Genomic DNA, 19122 nt, shown 5'->3' with positions numbered 1-19122 from the left:
TTTTCTGTCTAACGGTAATTTTGCACTCATTGGTGAAGAGGTTTGCCTTGAGTCGTACACTTGTTGTGACAGCTCTTTTCATTCACACCGCACACCTCTCATTACAGAAAATACACTAGATCTCAGTGCGTCACACTATTGCCTGACTGACCATCATTCTCTGAAGTCTGTGACACTCTCATCTTTCACATCAAAGACTCTGTCAGACCTACAAGGTCACTGATTGATTCCACATCCTTCATTTGGATGGGCATTTATAATGCTTCTTTGCACCCTTTGGATTCAGTGGTATCTATTTTAATTGAACTGCATTATACTGTACTTGGCAATTTAGTAAATATTAGAGCTCGACAAGCAGGGTCCGATCTGATGGGGCCACAGGGATCGTTGGCATATCTCTTTGTCCTGACAACATGTGATGACAATTTTAATGCAGTGTGTCCTCGTTGTGCATGGAAGGAATGTTGGTAGCAAAGGATATTCTCTTTTTTGTTTTAAAAAGATGACTATTAGTGTTCCTAAGCACTATGTATCCATGAATAGATTGGAATTTGTTTGTCTAACATCATGGAAGCATCTACAAAGGAAAATTAAAAATGTAGGATGGGACTTTATTACACTTAATTGGATTCTGAAACGTGAAATGCTTCATACTAGGCTGTAAAAGTCGATCAATCGCATCTAACGTAAAAGTTTTCATTATATGTAACCCATGCTGGCAAAATAAGTTGCAATGAGCTCATTTTCAAAAATGAGTTATTGTTATTCTCTCATTTTACTGTATATTAAAACTTTCAAAATGACGTATGATTTGTTGGAATCCGACAAAAAATGACCGCTACAGTCAATTTTGAGAAAAAACGAGTTTCGAAAACAAAATCACCTAGCAACCATACCTAAAAACCACCAAATTTGGCACAAACCAGGTCAAAACTCATATCTATAGGAAAAAAATATATATATTCAACTTTTTTTTTCCATGATTCCACAATTGTTTGATTAACATTAAAGGGTTAGTTCACCCAAAAATGAAAATGATGTCATTAATGACTCACCCTCATAAGACCCCTACCCCATAAGACCTCATCTTTGGAACACAGTTTAAGATATTTTAGATTTAGTCCATTGAAAATGTTTGTACGGTATACTGTCCATGTCCAGAAAGGTAATAAAAACATCATCAAAGTAGTCCATGTGACATCAGTGGGTTAGTTAGAATTTGTTGAAGCATCGAAATTACATTTTGGTCCAAAAATAACAAAAACTATAACTTTATTCAGCATTGTATTCTCTTCCGGAATCCTTTCCATTGAGTTGATTCCATTGAATCCTTTCATCTGTCGGCATTGGTAATGCACTTTTACGTCACCGTAGTTGTTTTTGGCGATTAGGGCATTCGCGACATGTACACTTACGCACCATTTTAAAAAATATAGCAATACCAAAATACAAACAATGTAGAATAGACACACACACACACACACACACACACACACACACACACACACACACACACACACACACACACACACACACACACACACACACACACATACTGCATATAATATATATATATAAATATAATTATAGATTTACACACAAATATATTATGTAAACACAAACTTTTATGTTAGATGCGATCAATCACGATTAATCGATTTAGTTCACACCAATACGAATGTTCGGTTAGATTGTTTTCCCTCGGTTTTGATAAACATTTTAATTTGAACAAACAGCTATTAATGCATGAGTTCAGACTGACATGAACATTCCAATGCTGTCAATGCAATTTTTGTTTTATAAAGTGGTATTCTAATCACTTTTGTTTTTTATCACAAAGCGGGAAAAAAATGGCCAGGTAATTATATTCATGCTTTTGGTCACGTCCACAAGAGCCACTGGTGTTACTATGACTTGGTGTTGTCACTAACAGTATTTTGCTAAGCGATGGTGAATAGTAGAGGAAGATTCTGGAATGGGCTCTCTTGTCTCTGTACTATAGTATTTAGTGTTTTCTAGGGCTTTTCACACTTCTAAACCTAGAGTAAATGGAATCCTGGGTTATCTTGCTTAACATTTCACACTGCTCATAATTTACTGATGTTTCATGCTGTACATTACTTCTTATATGCAGTGTCAGTGTCATTGATTGGATAAACAGGTCGCATGCGACCTGTTTATATAAGCTCTAGCATTGCGCATCCTCGTATTGCCGACTGTACTATCGAGTTTATACTGAATGGACATTTCAGACTATAAAGGTAAGAACGTTACGGTCTCTTCTTCACTGTAATTGTCGCATTTTCTGTCAGCATTTGACATTTTCCTCTCAAACGCTGAATTTACTGTTTACATACAAAGTCCAAAGCAGGCAAATATGAGAACGCAATTGGTCGTCTTTTTTGCAAAGCGTCTGTAACATTCTGACACCTCATCATTTCAGCCTGCACAAGTTTGGCACTGCAATACGGGGTTAACACCACAAAAGCAGTGCTAACCCCGCTCTGGAGCTCTGTTAAGCACAGTGTGAAAAGCCCTTCTAACACACCATTAAAAATCAGAACAGATGTTTAAAACATGTACATATATACGTCCTATTGGCTGAATCCCAAATGGCACTTTCGTGACGTAATGCCGCTTTGACTGCCGGATAAAGTCCTCTGTGTAGCTCTCAAACTTGTAGCCTCAGCTGAGTGCACATCGAGGGTGCATAACAGCCACAAAGGGGGCGCTCGTGAGCACCCTTCTGAAACCTAATATGCGGCAGCCATTACGGCAGTCCACAAGACCGAAAGTGCATAGAAGTTAGTGGGATTCAGCCATTCTCCATGACAAAAAGGTGTCGGAAATGGAAACCTCCGCAGCACTTTGTGTACTGGAGTATTTCTGCTTTTCCAGCACCACCTACTGTCACAGAGTGAAATCACATTTTTCATTCAGCCTATCTAGCATTTTTTTTTTTTTTTTTTTTTTTACATTGGTATGAACAGACAATCACATGTGAAAATCGGACCACATTTTCGTGCTGAACATTAATGTGAACAGGCCTTTTCACTGAAAAGTTATTGGTAAATATTATTTTCCCCCACCCACAAGGCCTAGGTTATGACAGCAGAAAACAATTAACAATTGTTTTGGAGGCTAAAAAAAATTGCCAAATGTTGATGTAAACAAGATTAGGTTTTGGTTTTGAGGAAGGAGCGATACACTGCTCTTGCCATAAAACAACCATTCATAGTCCACAAAAAGAAAAATGTCAATAGGAGTTGTGCACTATTGCAAGTCTTCAGAAGCTACAGTATGTGATGACTTTGTATGAGGAACAAACCAAAAATGAGACTTGCTAACCCTCTACCCTCATACTTTGAGCATTGTGCATTACACAAAGCTATCATGTGTTTTCAGAAAACTTAGTTTTAATGTTGTCAAGAATATAGACTGAAACCAATATTTTCCTGTCTCATATAATAGGTTACCTCTTTATCTTTCCCATATGGATCCCTCCCATTCACCATTATAAGATCATGCAGTGTTTCTGACCCCCTGTGTCTGTCTCTTCCTGCCTCATGAGTTTTTCGTGACATGTTTCACATTGTCTGCGCTGTGACTGGGCCGAGTTTCAGCTGGGCCATAATGCTGAGTAATAGCAGGAAGAGCAGTGGGTCTTCTGGGCTTTCCACATTTATTTGCTCCTCGCTGGGAACACTGCAAGTCAGGAGGTCAGTTTTATTTTCTCTGGGTGCCATGGAGGTGACCTGCTTCCTCTAATAACAGTAAGAACATCTCAGGCATGCAACATGACTCCATTTCCTGTCATAAGTTCACCAACTAGGCATCTAAATATTAGATTTTTATTATCTTATTAGAATTGTTTTCTCTGTTCTCAACCTTTTTACTCTACAAGGGAACTGTCAGTAAGCATTTGATAGTCCTGCTAGAAGACTCTCAAGATTGTGTTTTCATCTTGGGCCCCTTTTTGCCCTTATTATACATCTGTTTGTTTACATCTCTATATTATACTAGATCCAGTATTTGTGTAATATTTAGGCTTGCAGTCCTAAGAGAAGCATTGCACTGTTTTATAGTCGTACATTTGAAGAGTTATATTTAACCGAGGTCAAAGTTGAGGAGAATGAGCTTGAGAGGACCTGGATCTGTGTTAGATGAATGGTGTCTCTCCATGCAAAGAAAAATGCACCTTTTTCTCCTCCCCCATCTGAGGCTAATTCATCTCCCAGCAAGGAGAGGATCTGGTCTTGATTAAAAGCAGAGGACTGTTAAACTTGACATTCATTTCAGGATTAATGTTAAGGTTAGGCTCAGTTTGCAGTTTCCCCTCTTCCACCCCCTATTAAGAACATTTTCAAGCCACAACGTGAACGGTAAACACACGGTTTTGCTGAAGAACAGCTGTAATTTCTTAAATGGCCACATGCATACCACACCATTCTCAAAAAAGAGTGGAAAAGCATAGCACCTTGTGTTTTTTCTTTTTGATGGGAAGGCCAATCATTCCATTCTAATGGAGTCTCCAGCCATATCTGCTGTTTACATTTTAGTATTGTCATCTGACGCAGTTTGTACTTGCTTTGGTTCATCTTGGCAGGAAAGCAACTATCTATGAGAAGTTAAGTGAGGTGTCACTGGGCTAATGTGCGTTATTTTTAGCATATCTCTTATCCTTGATGGATTTTTTATCTGTCAAGCAAAAAGCTGCTAACTGAGTGTGTCATTGCACAGTAATTTCATGCTTTAGTGGGTTGAGATCATATAGCGGCCCAGACGTCACCACAGGCTGTTTATAAACTAACATGGCTGCTTGGCTGCTTCCAAAACAAATGATTTTTCCCTCTCTTTCTAATATAATTCACCCTGATTGGTCCTTTAATGCTCCACTCCCACCTAAAATGGACATGTTTTTGAGAGGGTCAGGTAAAATTGTTTCACTGACGTACTTTGTGATTTTTACCCCGTCCGAATTAAACATGCCTGTTTTTTTCGCACAACATCATAGCAAATTACCTAATGTTTTTAGCTACCTCATGCGTCCTTTACCTGTTTGTGATTGCATGATACCTTCAATAAATACTGCAACTAATGGCTACCTGTTAGATCTTTCTGAAAGCTTTCTGATAAAAATATAGTTTGGTGGTAAAAACTAAAATCAATTGTAAATGCAACAATTTAATTTAGGCATAATAACAACATCATTCTGTTTAGTAAGGAAAAATGGATATTCATGTTGAAATTAGCTAAAAACACAGTTATTACATTATTCATTTATTTTTAAAGGGAGAGTTCATCCAAAAATGTAAATTCTGTAATTATTTACCAGCCCTGTCATTCTAAACCATTACGTACAAGAAGATATTTTGACGAATCTTTCAACTGTTTTTGTCCAAATGTCAGTGGGATCCAAACAAAATTCAACCCCATTGACCTCCACTGTATGGACAAAAACGCTGAAACAATCTTCAAATATCATCTTTTGTGTCCCACAGAGAAAGAAATACAGATTTGGAACGACATGAAGGTGAGTAAATGATGACAGAATGTTCATTTTTTGCCAAAGATTGGCTTTAAAGGGTTAGTTCACCCAATAAATAAAAATTCTGTCATTAATTTCTCACCCTCATGTCATTCCACACCTGTAAGACCTTTGTTCATCTTCAGAACACAAATTAAGGTATTTTTGATGAAATCTGATGGTTCAGTGAGGCCTCCATTGCCAGCAAGATAATTAACACTTTCAGATGCCCAGAAAGTTACTAAAACATGTGAGTGCAGTGGTTCAACCGTAATATTACAAAGCGACGAGAATACTTTTTGTGTGCCAAAAAAAACCCCAGAAATATCTTAATTTGTGTTCTAAAGATGAGCAAAGGTCTTACGGGTTTAGAATGAGTATTTAATGACAGAATTTTCAATTTTGGGTGAACTAACCCCTTAAGTGAACATTAGAAAACAGCAGAGGTGATATACCATCAATATCAACTGATATTCAACTTGATATATCAAAATCAACTGTATATGTAGTCAGAGCTTCATAGCATCATGACTTTGTCTTGACAACATTATGTCTTATTCTCATGACATTTATACCAGCAGATTAACAGATGGTATCAATGTTAATTTCCACCACCTTAAATGAAGGCACTTAAAGCCAACTGCTGTTGCTGATTTTGAATGTGTTTCAAGGTGGTGGTAAATGAAGAGCAGACCTGTCGATTTGCTAATTTCCAATTTTATAGGCTCCTCTGAGTTCAAAAATAGAAAAATACAGAGTGGGGAAAGGAGAGGGGTGACTAGTCTGTGCCAAGGATAAAAAAGAAAGCACAGCAATACACAGATTTCTATCCATTCTGTTGAGGTGAACACATACCCAGCTATCAATGGAGACAAAGTACCACTGATATTTTCTATGGAGAATTTGAGATGTTTCCCTCAGACTGCTGTCTTCCTTTGCACTTTCATGACTAGCCAACTTTACTCACAACTAACCATGTAGTTAAATGCTAAAAAGAAACCTTGACAATGCACCAACAGCTTCATAAAGAAATGCAACAATCTGTGCACAGATAATCTATTTGCAGTCAAAATGTTTTTTTCTTCAATATGCAATTTAAAATGACATAAAATTAGCTAGTTACGCATACATATGTGTGTGTAAGTGTGTGTGTGTGTGATTAATCTACTGAGAATGGAAAAACCACTACACGCCAAAGTTCTGGTGTTTTAACATTTTTTAAATATATCATTCCACAGATCCTTTTATGATTAGATAAAGTAATATTTTTAGAAAGCCAGTGGCAAAATATTCCACTGCACATAACCCTACATCCTCCTCCCTTCATCTTAGTGTCCATATTTGTAAAGGAATGTCATTTATTTCCACTACAAATAATTCGCTTTGAAATGTCCGGCGAGGGCTCTCAAAAAGGAACATAACACCATGTAACCCACTTTAATAAAGTACAGTCATACTTTATCTCCATCTGTTTAAAATATTAGGTCTATTTGTTTATCACTTTGTATATTTGGCCTCATATACTCAAGGCATAAAGTGATATAAGTTACCTCAGTGTTTCCATTAGGGTTTATTTTCTAAACACATTCCATGGCTGTGATAGCCAGCTGTTGTATATTTTTGGTGTTAATAATATAATAATCATTACTATTATTGCTCATACTTAGGGTTAGTGATTTGATCAACCCTAAGTGTTAACCTTCGGCTTGTAAATCATCCTCCACTGTGCAATGGACATGAATGAAATCTCAAATTGTGCAACATGTTTTTACTTTCCTAAGCAGTCAGGTTTTTGATTTTCGACATGATGACTCAAAAAATAAGGACCAGAATATCAATAATTAGTTCTTTTGATAAGCCAATAAGCAATGACAAGTAACACCCTTGAAATCACTTTGCAACCACATAGTAATATGCTAAAAACCCCATAGCAACATCCTAGCAGCATCACAGTGGACAGAATGGGCAAGCACTACTCAAAATGTAAAAATCTAGTTCAAATTTGCTGTTGTATTATTTTGCTGTTGTATTATCTTGTTTGAATGTGGCCATGTTCACACAGAATATGGTTGTCAGTCCTGTATTTGAGTCCTTAATACGGTTACGTTCACACACAGTTATTTACGGGAGTGAAAACCGCATTCTAACTGAACTCACACCCGTAAATGTTCAGGATTCACAACCCAGCAAACACTGAACGTTCCCCTAACATTAGTATTTGGTTCCCGTTTGGTTATTTTTTGAGAACCAAATAATAACATTCCCAGAATGTTGCAGGGTGCTTATTTTTAAATAACCTAAAAATAATTTATATAGAACGTTTATTACAATGTAGATTAAAATAATGTTATAATAACATTAGAATAACGTTAGGGGAATGTTAGAATAACGTTAGAGGAACATTAAAATAAAGTTATAATAACATTAGGGGAATGTTAGAAAAACATTATAGGAATGTTAGGGGAACATTAGAATAATGTTAGAATAACATTATAGTTATGTTGGAATGACATTAGCGGAATGTTAGAATAACATCAGAGGAACATTAAAATAAAGTTATAATAATGTTAGGGGAATGTTAGAATAGCATTATAGGAATGTTAGGGGAACATTAGAATAATGTTAGAATAACATTATAGTTATGTTGGAATGACATTAGGGGAATGTTGGAATAACATCAGAGGAACATTAAAATAAAGTTATAATAATGTTAGGGGAATGTTAGAATAACGTTATAGGAATGTTAGGGGAATGTTAGAATAACATCAGAGGAACACTAAAATAAAGTTATAATAATGTTAGGGGAATGTTAGAATAGCGTTATAGGAATGTTATGGGAACATTAGAATAATGTTAGAATAACGTTATAGTTATGATGGAATGACATTAGGGGAATGTTGGAATAACATCAGAAGAACATTAAAATAAAGTTATAATAACGTTATAGGAATGTTATGGGAACATTAGAATAATGTTAGAATAACATTATAGTTATGTTGGAATGACATTAACGGAATGTTAGAATAACATCAGAGGAACATTAAAATAAAGTTATAATAATGTTAGGGGAATGTTAGAATAGCGTTATAGGAATGTTAGAATAACGTTAGAGGAACATTAAAATAATGTTATAATAACATTAGAATAACGTTAGGGGAATGTTAGAATAACATCAGAGGAACACTAAAATAAAGTTATAATAATGTTAGGGGAATGTTAGGGGAACATTACAGTAATGTTAGAATAACATTATAGTTATGCTGGAATGGCATTAGGGGAATGTTGGAATAACATCAGAAGAACATTAAAATAAAGTTATAATAACGTTATAGGAATGTTAGGGGAACATTACAGTAATGTTAGAATAACATTATAGTTATGCTGGAATGACATTAGGGGAATGTTGGAATTTTTTTTTCTTTTGTGTCCCACAGAGAAAGAAATACAGATTTGGAACGACATGAAGGTGAGTAAATGATGACAGAATGTTCATTTTTTGCCAAAGATTGGCTTTAAAGGGTTAGTTCACCCAATAAATAAAAATTCTGTCATTAATTACTCACCCTCACCCTTTATTATAATGTTGATTATCAGCCTCCATACATCAATTTTCCATACCGCTTATACTATACTGGGTTGCAGGTGTGCTGGATGATTACTGACGTACAGCAGAATATTGATATCGGAGCAAGGAGGTTATGGGACGTTCTGGGAATGTTAAATAATGTTATAATAACATTAGAATAACGTTAGGGGAATGTTAGAATAACGTTAGAGGAACATTAAAATAAAGTTATAATAACATTAGGGGAATGTTAGAAAAACATTATAGGAATGTTAGGGGAACATTAGAGTAATGTTAGAATAACATTATAGTTATGCTGGAATGACATTAGGGGAATGTTAGAATAACATCAGAGGAACATTAAAATAAAGTTATAATGTTAGGGGAATGTTAGAATAACGTTATAGGAATGTTAGAATAACGTTATAGGAATGTTGGAATGACATTAGGGGAATGTTGGAATAACATCAGAGGAACATTAAAATAAAGTTAGAATAACGTTATAGGAATGTTAGGGGAACATTAGAGTAATGTTAGAATAACATTATAGTTATGTTGGAATGACATTAGGGGAACATTAAAATAACTTTATAGGAATGTCAGGGGACCGTTAGAGGAACATTAAAATAACATTAGGGGAATATTAGAATAATGTTCTACAAACCAAAAACTAACATTCTGTTTCTGTTAAGAAAGCTTTTCTGGCTAACCAAAACAAACATTTAAAAAGAACATTCTGGTAACCAAAAACTTCATTCTGTGAAGCAAAAATTGTTAGCTGGGAACCACATTCTCTGAAAATATGTGAACGGAACCTCACTGGACAACTAGTTGTGCGAGGTTTCACTTTCAGTAACTTAAAGCTAGATCCAGTCACTATTCTCCACCGGAGCCGCTCCCATCGTTTTGTGTTTTATGATCGACTCAAATGCCGTGTCATGCGCGAGACGCTGCAAAGGATGTGAGGTGTGAGTGCAATGTTTAAAGGAGTCCGGCTAGCATGTTTCATTGAAGCTGCTGTCGGTTAAGATTTGATGGATGAACTCGTGGCACAATTGGACGCGACTCAGTTGTCATGTCAAAAGTGATACAATTTTTCAGTTTTATGTACATCGCCATTTTTGATATTACTTTGGTCACTGTCGCTATGGTTACTAGTAAGAGAATACAGACTTGACCCTCATTGCACGTTCATACAGACCGTATTTGAGACGCTGCTGTAAGTTGCTTTGTGAAGGGGACATTTCGAGACTCACACCTGTAAGTAAATGCATTTCCCAATACCAAAAACTGACAGTGTGAATGTAGCGTTTTACCACAGTATACTTTTGTGAACAAACCTAGATGTCCTTTACAGTACATTGTGCCACTGTACATTCAACTCATATTTGCAAAGCTATTTCTCACAGCAAAAATTAGCAGATGTCTGACTGGTTGACCAAGGGAGGCTAATTAAGCTAAGTTAAGATGCCTGATAGGGACACCAGCATCCACAACACAACATATGCTGGTGACCAGCAGTGCTGTGACATTAGTAAATGATCTCATTTCAAGGTGCAGTGGATCAGACGAGTATGCTTTGATCTGCATTTCACACACCATCAAGTTCTTGTTCTATAATTAGCTCTGGATACACTTGACATCATGTAAAACTTCAGGGAAGTGCTGAGTCAGAAACCTGGAGTATAGAAAATGTGCACATATGCACTGCAACTCTCTGATGGACTCATCTGGTGTCACCTGTCATTGCTGAGTCATTCAGAATCGGCCAAGCTGTCACTGCTGATACACACCTCGCGTCCTGACACACGGTGGACACGACACATCCACAGCTGTCATCTCTGGGGACGTTCACTCTTGGCTCTGAGATGAAGGAATATGCTGGAGGCTTCTCACAGATTGTGACAGGATACAAGGTGTTGTATCGACGCCGTAGAAGAAAACGGGCTCAGCTATCCATCTGTTTCTGCAGGAGAGTACCAGCGAACAGCTCTAATCTTTCATCTTTCTGTCTCTGGACATTTTTATAGAGCAGTTTTTATTTCCTGATTCTAAAAGTGACATGTTTAGATTCTATGTGTTGGGAAGGATTGAGAAGAATCTCTAGTGACTGATAGTAAATGGTCATTTAGAAGACATCTTATCAAAAGCAACAAATTGTACACTTATCACAGAACAATCCCTTAAAGCAGGAAGTTACCTGCAAAGTACAACAAATATGTTTGTCAAATGTGTCTTTTGTGTTGCTTGGGCCTCACAATATGTTTCATATCTACCTTCCCATGTTAGGTATAAGTGTTTCACATTTTAGATTATTGTTTGTCATCGCGCTGAAGTGTTTCACCAGTGGTTGGCTAGAATTTAAGGGCATATTTGAGGGTTTCATGTTGAATACCTATTTTTGGTGTACACATTAGCCTGACTTCCAAGTGCTTATGTGCAATGCCTTTAAAAGGCAAAGCAAACCTAACACTGAGACATTAACCATTTTAACAGGCCTCTGAAAATAATGCAATTAAATACCTCACTAAGCTGAACAATCAAATCAGGAATGTGATAGCCTACGCACATTTGATGCCATTCTTTTGGAAAATACTAATCGGTCTAAGGTGTTTCTATTCCAGCAATCCTGTTTCAGATGCTACTCTAAAGGAGTTTCATAACAGCGTGTTTTTACTTTTTTAGTAAGATATTTTTCCTATCCCAGTTTATAAGTCATTCGTTAAACGGGAAGGTTTGCGTAACCTGCATTAAATATTATTTTTGCAATATAAGTGACAGAAATTACACACTTGGACCTCTAAAATTAAATCATCAGAGGTCTTATAAATCAATGAAAAACTATAATGAGTAAAAAAAAATATATAGTTTTAAAGGGATAATCCATACAAAACTGAAAATTGTCATAATTTGCTCATCCTCATGTTGTTCTAAACCTGTGACTCTTTCTTTTGTGGAACACAAAAGATTAACTTTTGCAGAATATTAGGGTAAAAACAACATGGGACCCCACTGACTTTCATTATATGGACATTTTTCAAAATATCTTTTGTGTTCTACATAAAGAAGAACGTCATGCAGGTTTGAATCAACATTAGCAGGGTTCCCACTCGTCCTGGAAAACCTTGAAAACCCGGAAAATTGATGACAAACTTTCCAGTCCTGGAAAACACATGGAAAATTAGAGAAAATGAAAAATGTCCTGGAAAATCTTGTTTTTGTCCTTGAAATTTATTTTTTCAAAAGTTCTTAGGTTTTTCTTTAGTTGAGAACAAAAAGTTTATTCCTGGCCAAAAACAATTACTGTTAGTTGCAGAAAGTGCAATGTTCAGGAATGCTGAGTTTTTGAGCTAATGCTATTAACTGCTCAAATGTTTGCAGAAAATGTTAATTAGTAAGCAGCTACCTAATGCAGTAACTTGCTAACTAATAATTTTGATGCGATATAAGGTCAATAAGGGATTCATTGTGCAGTGTAGCCAGCTTCATTGATTATAACAGGGGTTTTCACAACAGTTCAGAACTTTGTGAGTTTGCGCTGCAGTGATTAAAAAAGGAAAATCTGTTTATAACCCATTCGCAATTTGAAAGTTTTTCATGCTGCCAAGTATACACACTGCAAAGTTTTGGGAATGACTAACTTATTTAAATGCGGGATTGAATCCAAAATTACATGGTGATAACCAGCATTGGATGGGACAGAAATAACTATTCTATTACGCGTTATGGGTTTCTTTGTTGTTCATCGACTTTGTCTTTGACTAATATTTTTATTTTCAAATAGCTAAAACATTAAAATAGTTCCATTTTTTGCTATGATATGGACACTGGTAATGAGAACAACTTGTCATAATGTATGATTAAGAGCTCATATTAAAAACTGATTTTATAGTTAAGTCATGGCAATAAACTATGGAAGTGTCTGCTGCTGAATAAAAAATAAAAAAGGTAATTGCAACTTTTTATCTCAAAATTCTAAAAAATCCCAAGCTTACATATTTGTGATATAAACTTGCAATTGTGTTGTAAAGTCAGAATTATAAATTGCATAACTGTGATATAAACTCACAATTGTGAGGGAAAAAAAGTCAGAATAGTGAGATACAAAAAAGGTAATTGCGACTTTAATTCTGTGGCAGAACTGTACACCTTTTAAAGACTTAGAGAGCAATATATTACTTTAGGGCGTGATCCTTGTCTTTTATTCGAAAAAGTCCTGGAAAATGTTTGCTGAAAAAGAGTGGGAACCCTGATTAGGGTGGGTAAATGACAGAATTTTCATTTTTGGGTGAACTATCCCTTTAAGTCCTCATGGTGAAGGTTAGAATACATCTGATTTGAGAAAATCCTCTCTTTAACACATTAGGCTGAGAGTGCTGAAGGTTACTCAGGCCCAGCAGGACTGATTACTGAACTGAGAGACATGAGAGACAAGCTGCAGATAGAATTGCTTTCATCAGTTCCTCTTCTGCCCAGGAAATGAATATAAAGTGTCATAACAGATTCAGCCAATCTGTCTCTCCAACAGGGTCCAATTTTGGCTGAGCTGATTGGATGTTTTGTGAGGCGTGCCTAGTCCAAAGTCTGCTCTGTCTCATAAAGAATACAATGACGTTCATCCTGTCAGCAAAATGCTGACATTAATCGCAATCATTCTCTCATGGCCGTGATAAGATAGATATTGGTGAAACAGGTCTTGCTTGTCTCTGGCACAGTAAAGAAGCATTCCTGCTTGACTTTCTCTGTCCTCTGTGAAGACATGAATTATTCATGATTTGACATTTGCCAGTGGACAGAATTGAAATATTCATCTCTTGTTAATATACCTTGTTTGTTTGTTGTCTTTCAGGAGATGTTCGAGGCGCTCTTCCTTGCGTACGATGAGGGTGTGTCGTTCCAGCAGTTTAAGAGCTTCCGACGTGTAAGAATCAATTTCAGTAACCCCAAAGCAGCAGCCAGCGCTAGAATAGAGCTGCACGAGACACCTTTCAGAGGAAAGAAACTCAAACTCTACTTTGCCCAGGTGAGAAGTGGTAGTGACATGTAAAAGACAAACTAAGCATTGCAAAATGATATTATGGTGTTTCTGCCTAAGTCTGAGTGGATTAAACAAAGTATATTTCAATATCAATGTAATGATAGAACAATAGATAGATTAGATGTTCTGTGGACTGTAACCAACTCAGTTCAGATTCAGTTTAAACTCATGAACTGAATGGGAGCCCCTTGTTAAAGGGTTAGTTCACCCAAAAATGAGAATTGTCGTCATTTACTCACCCTCATGTCGTTCCACACCCGTAAGACTTTAGTACATCTTCAGAACACAAATGAAGGTCTTTTCGATGAAATCTGAGAGATTTCTGTCCCTTCATTGACAGTCCATGCAACTACCACTTTGACGCTTCAAAACGTTCATAAAGATTTCGTAAAACTAATCCATATGAATTGAGAGGTTTAGTCCAAATTTTCTGAAGAAACACAATCGCTTTATATGATGAACAGATTAAATTTAGGATTTTATTCTCATAAAAACTTTCATCAACACAAACTTCAGTTACGGTAAGTGGAAGCTCAAGCATGCTTGTTTGACGTGCGGGATCCAATGAGGTACGTTCTTGCACGTCAAGCAGATTTGGTTGAGCTTCTGTTTATGTTTGCTGATCAATGTTCTTACAGTATGTGAATAAAAGCCTAAATTAAATCTGTTCATCATATAAAGCGTTTGTGTCTCTTCAGAAAATTTGGACTTAACCACTCAAATCATATGGACTAGTGTTATGATCTCTTTATGAACTTTTTGAACCATCAAAATGGTAGTTGCGTAGACTGTCAATGGAGGGACAGAAAGCTCTCAGATTTCATTAAATAGATCTTCATTTGTGTTCAGAAGATGAACGAAAGTCTTAAAGATTAGGAACGACATGAGGGTGAGTAAATGATGACAGAATTACAATTTTTGAGCGAACCCTTTACATTTTGCCTAATCTTGGTGTATAGAATGCTGTTTTTGCATAATGTTAAAAAACAAACAGATTTCAAACATGTAACACATATTTGCTAATGGATACTTGATCTCACCATCAAGTGTTCTAGTCAGGTCTTTGTTTGAATGCATCTTGACTGAACTAACACACCCTCTGGCTTTCAGGTGCAGAACCCAGCATCCGAAGGAGACAATTTGCACCTGGCTCCTCCCCAGCCTTCGAAACAGTTCCTCATCTCCCCTCCTGGCTCACCTCCAGTCGGCTGGCAACAGATTGACGAGGCCAAACCGGTTATTAACTACGACCTGCTGTATGCAGTTGCCAAGCTTGGTCCAGGTCAGTGGCAACTCGCCAGTATTCTCTCTCAATCTTTGTCTTGTGGCATCATTATCATTATCTAAAGGTCTACACCTGAACTCTTAAAGGGGTCATGAACTACTTTGTTTTATTGTTTTATAATGTTTCATGGGGTGCACTTATAATGTTAGAATGATTTTTACATTTAAAAAAATACAATTTAGAAATAAAAGGCATTTTTCTTACCCTGATTTTAGCCCTCTAATTTGAACGCTCTGTTTGAAGGGGTGTGTCTGCTGTGAGACTTCAATGTAAATGCCCACTGCTGTGATTGGCTGACATCTTTGCAGATGAAATAGCTAATTATTACTCTCTATGTGGAACTCTCAAGAAAACCTTTAGCACGTTTTTACTATTACAGCTCTCAAGGTTAACTAATCATGAAAAGTGTTGATTGTAGCATTATATTTAGATTGTGACATGAAAGGTTGCAGTGATGAACATTGGAGCCGATCACAGACATGTTGAGCGCATGAATTCGGCGATCTTGTCGTTACAACTCGATTTCTGCACTCTCACGAATGCGTTCATCAACGAACAGTGCAAAATCGACGTAAATGAGAGATTTGTTGATTTTAACAGGAGTTTGGGTGCAAATCAGTCACTGATAAACTCACACCGTTTGATTGACAGCTCCAGCGATTGTAAAGGGAGCGTTCTTTGATCACTTTCTATATATAATTTAAGCACAGTTTAACAGATTATTTTCATCCTACTAAGAGAAAAAATGTGAAGTTGACTGTTTAGTCACTGGTTTGATTTACTGAGACATAGACAAAGAATATCTGACTGTACATGAATCACTAATATCAGACATCACTGGTCACAGATCAGGCAGTAGATTACTAATGTCCATATCATAAAAGTCTGTTTGTAAATTGACCAAATAATCCACAGTGAAATGTACCGAATACAAATAAAGCCATCTTTATCACTTGCTAGCTCTAGTAACCCAGTGTTAGGGTCTCTCTGTTACCTACTACATGGCATGCGTGATTTGGTGGGTGGGGCTAAAAAGGCAGTGATGTTGATCTTCTTCTGTGGAGGCGGTGTTTAGCCACACTATTACATAATAAAGTGGCACATTACACAACCTGTGACCTCTTATGTATATCAGAAGATCAATGGAATTAGGATTTCTCAGTTCATGACCCCTTTAAATTCAGCCTTGTATGCTAAGATATCACATAGCATGCTACAAATCCTTATCCTCTCAAATCAAGCACATCCATTACTCACTCGGTTAGCCATTGGCTTAAATTGAATCCTCTTCACTGCAGTGCAGGTGATTACTGTACGTCAACCATCCTGCTCCTAATCAATGCGTGCTCTTCTTCAGCCGACCTTCAAGGGAGTGTATGTGTGTGTGCGACTCCCACTGTGCCCTGATGAGTGGTTACTGTAGTCAGTGCTTGTGGAGCTGTAATGTGTTTTGATTAAAGCTGCCGTATAGGTGCTTCTGTTTATCTGGGTGTTTGACAGTGTAGACAGGGGGCTATGTTTGGTATGGACCACACACACTTACATACAGTGGGCCTGTGAGTGCCCTGGCTCTCCTGGGAACAGCTCAGCCATCTGGGAGTAAATAAGCACATTATAAAGCACCTCTGGGTGACCTTTTCAGTGTCTCTTTCCTGTTTCTGTGTATCTCCAGTTCCCAATTAACGGGCTACCATGAATTTTCTGTGGAGTTTTTTATAGCAGCATGTATTAAAATAACAGATGAAGACAGTTCTTCCATAATGTTATGTAACTGTCAGGTTATCTATAAATCATCTTTGTCCTTGTCTTTCCATTGTCCACCACTACTTTACCCTTACAAAAAACACTGTGGTGGTCCTATGGTATGAAATGAAAATGAGTATCACCATCATGGTACTGTCCAATAAACCAAGAAATACAGGAAAAGCTTTACAATAAGGTTCTCTATGGTAATATTACGTAATGCAAAAGTTAATATGAACCAACATCAAACTAAATTTTAAAGCATTATTAATCTTATTTCAAGTAATTTTCTACATTTAAAAAAAATGAACATGTTATTTAATGTCATTAATTAACATTCATGTTTTGCATCAACATGAATTAACAAGGAACAATATAGAGGTAATTAACATTACTCTTGATTTAATGAATGTAAAATATTGCTGTTCATTGTAATCTCATGAAACCTAATGGATTAATTAATGTTATACTATGGGACTGTTGAATGCTTGAACCTGATTGGTTGGCGAACGTTCTAAGGTGTGCAGTTATTTTCAGGGAAACGCACAGTTAAAGTAGTTAAAGTAATTTTGGCTAGTTTAAGGTTCATTTAACATTCATTGTGCATGCTACACTGCAAAAAAATCATTTTTTAAATGAGTTTTAATTCATTGTTTTTGACTTGTTTTTTAGTAAAAATATCTAAAAATCCTTTAAACAAAATAAATTTACTTTAGATTCTTCTCTTCTGCATAAGTTTGCATTGTAATGGATGTAGCCTCAGATGTTTTAACATAAAAACGGATTATTGAAAAATAAAAAAGGGTCAGGGACTTGGTTCAATCCATTGATTGTTGATTGGATGAAGGCAGATCTGTATGCGAGTTTGCAGTCAATTGTAAGAAAGGGGTGGGGTTTCAGTGTACTAAATGATTGGAGAAGTCCAGCATATGTCACCAGAGAGAAGTCTGTTATTTTAAATTTCACTTACAAAGTCAAAAAATAAATACATAAATACATAACACACATGCATGGATGGATGAATCATTCATAAGTGTATTTTGTCTTAATGCACTGACAGATGTTTCCCATATTTTTAACTTGTTTACACTTAGCATCTTCTTGCTCTTTCTACACTAAGACAGAAGAGCTTCCTGCAGACTTGCTCTTACCAGATCAGTCATGTACAGTATAGAGCATCAGGATCTGCCATCATTGACTCTTGTCTCATGAATATCATTCCTTTCCATCAAAGCCATAGCATCAGGCTCATGTCAATGACCTTGTATAAACTAAATGTATGCTCTCTGCTGATTTAAAGTAAAACCAGACAATCCCAGCCATCAGCTCAGAATTACTTTGAATCCATCAGCCTTTAGCCTGGATCTTTCCGAAATCAAGCCGAAAACACAACATTGTTACTGTCAGTCACTTTCGCAGCTGTATTAAAACTAAACAATCCATCCGGGAGACTTTTTTACCCATAAGAGTGCCATGCGGTTCCTCATAATGCGTCTAAATTTGTCAGTATTATATCACTCAGTCTGATCCATCTGCTGCCCTGGCAAGAGCATCATCGTCTTGTGTTCTCATCTAAACAGCTGCTCGGCACATTCAGTCCATCTTGCCTCGTTTCTGCTTTAGAGCATGTAGAGCACGTGAGTATATGACTGTACTCAGCCACGGGGAAACCAAGCCTCTCTGGTTGGCAGTACATCACTTATGGAACCAGGTCAATATTGAATGCCACCCTCTGTTTGTTTGGTCTATTTTTAACTGACAGTGTAAAAGGCGTTTGGGGATTATGGAGTAGGAACATTTGAATTATGCAACAGGGCTTGGCATTATGGACTCTCAGCCATCAAACCCCCAAGGGATCAATTTCAAAATTGCGTGAAAACATCCTGCTGAATTCTAAATCTCTCTCTCTCTCTGGCTCTCTCTAAATAACTACAGAGGATGTGGAAGCATAACTCTGTTTTAAC

At 36.7% G+C, this 19122-nt stretch overlaps 1 protein-coding gene across 4 annotated transcripts in view; it reads left to right on the top strand.

The window, feature by feature from the left end:
* Positions 1-19122, top strand: part of rcan2 (regulator of calcineurin 2) — a 95688-nt gene that overhangs the window by 58756 nt on the left and 17810 nt on the right. For all 4 annotated transcript variants that reach the window (XM_067384237.1, XM_067384240.1, XM_067384239.1 and 1 more), the window contains 2 exons: positions 13942-14115; positions 15241-15412. In XM_067384237.1, the coding sequence (XP_067240338.1) occupies positions 13942-14115; positions 15241-15412 (346 nt within the window). The remainder of the gene's footprint in view (positions 1-13941; positions 14116-15240; positions 15413-19122) is intronic.

Source organism: Chanodichthys erythropterus, chromosome 4 (genome assembly GCF_024489055.1).
Source record: "Chanodichthys erythropterus isolate Z2021 chromosome 4, ASM2448905v1, whole genome shotgun sequence".
NCBI lineage: Eukaryota > Metazoa > Chordata > Actinopteri > Cypriniformes > Xenocyprididae > Chanodichthys > Chanodichthys erythropterus.
The sequence above is the reverse complement of the archived record's forward strand: the minus strand, read 5'-3'. Positions and strand labels throughout refer to the sequence as shown.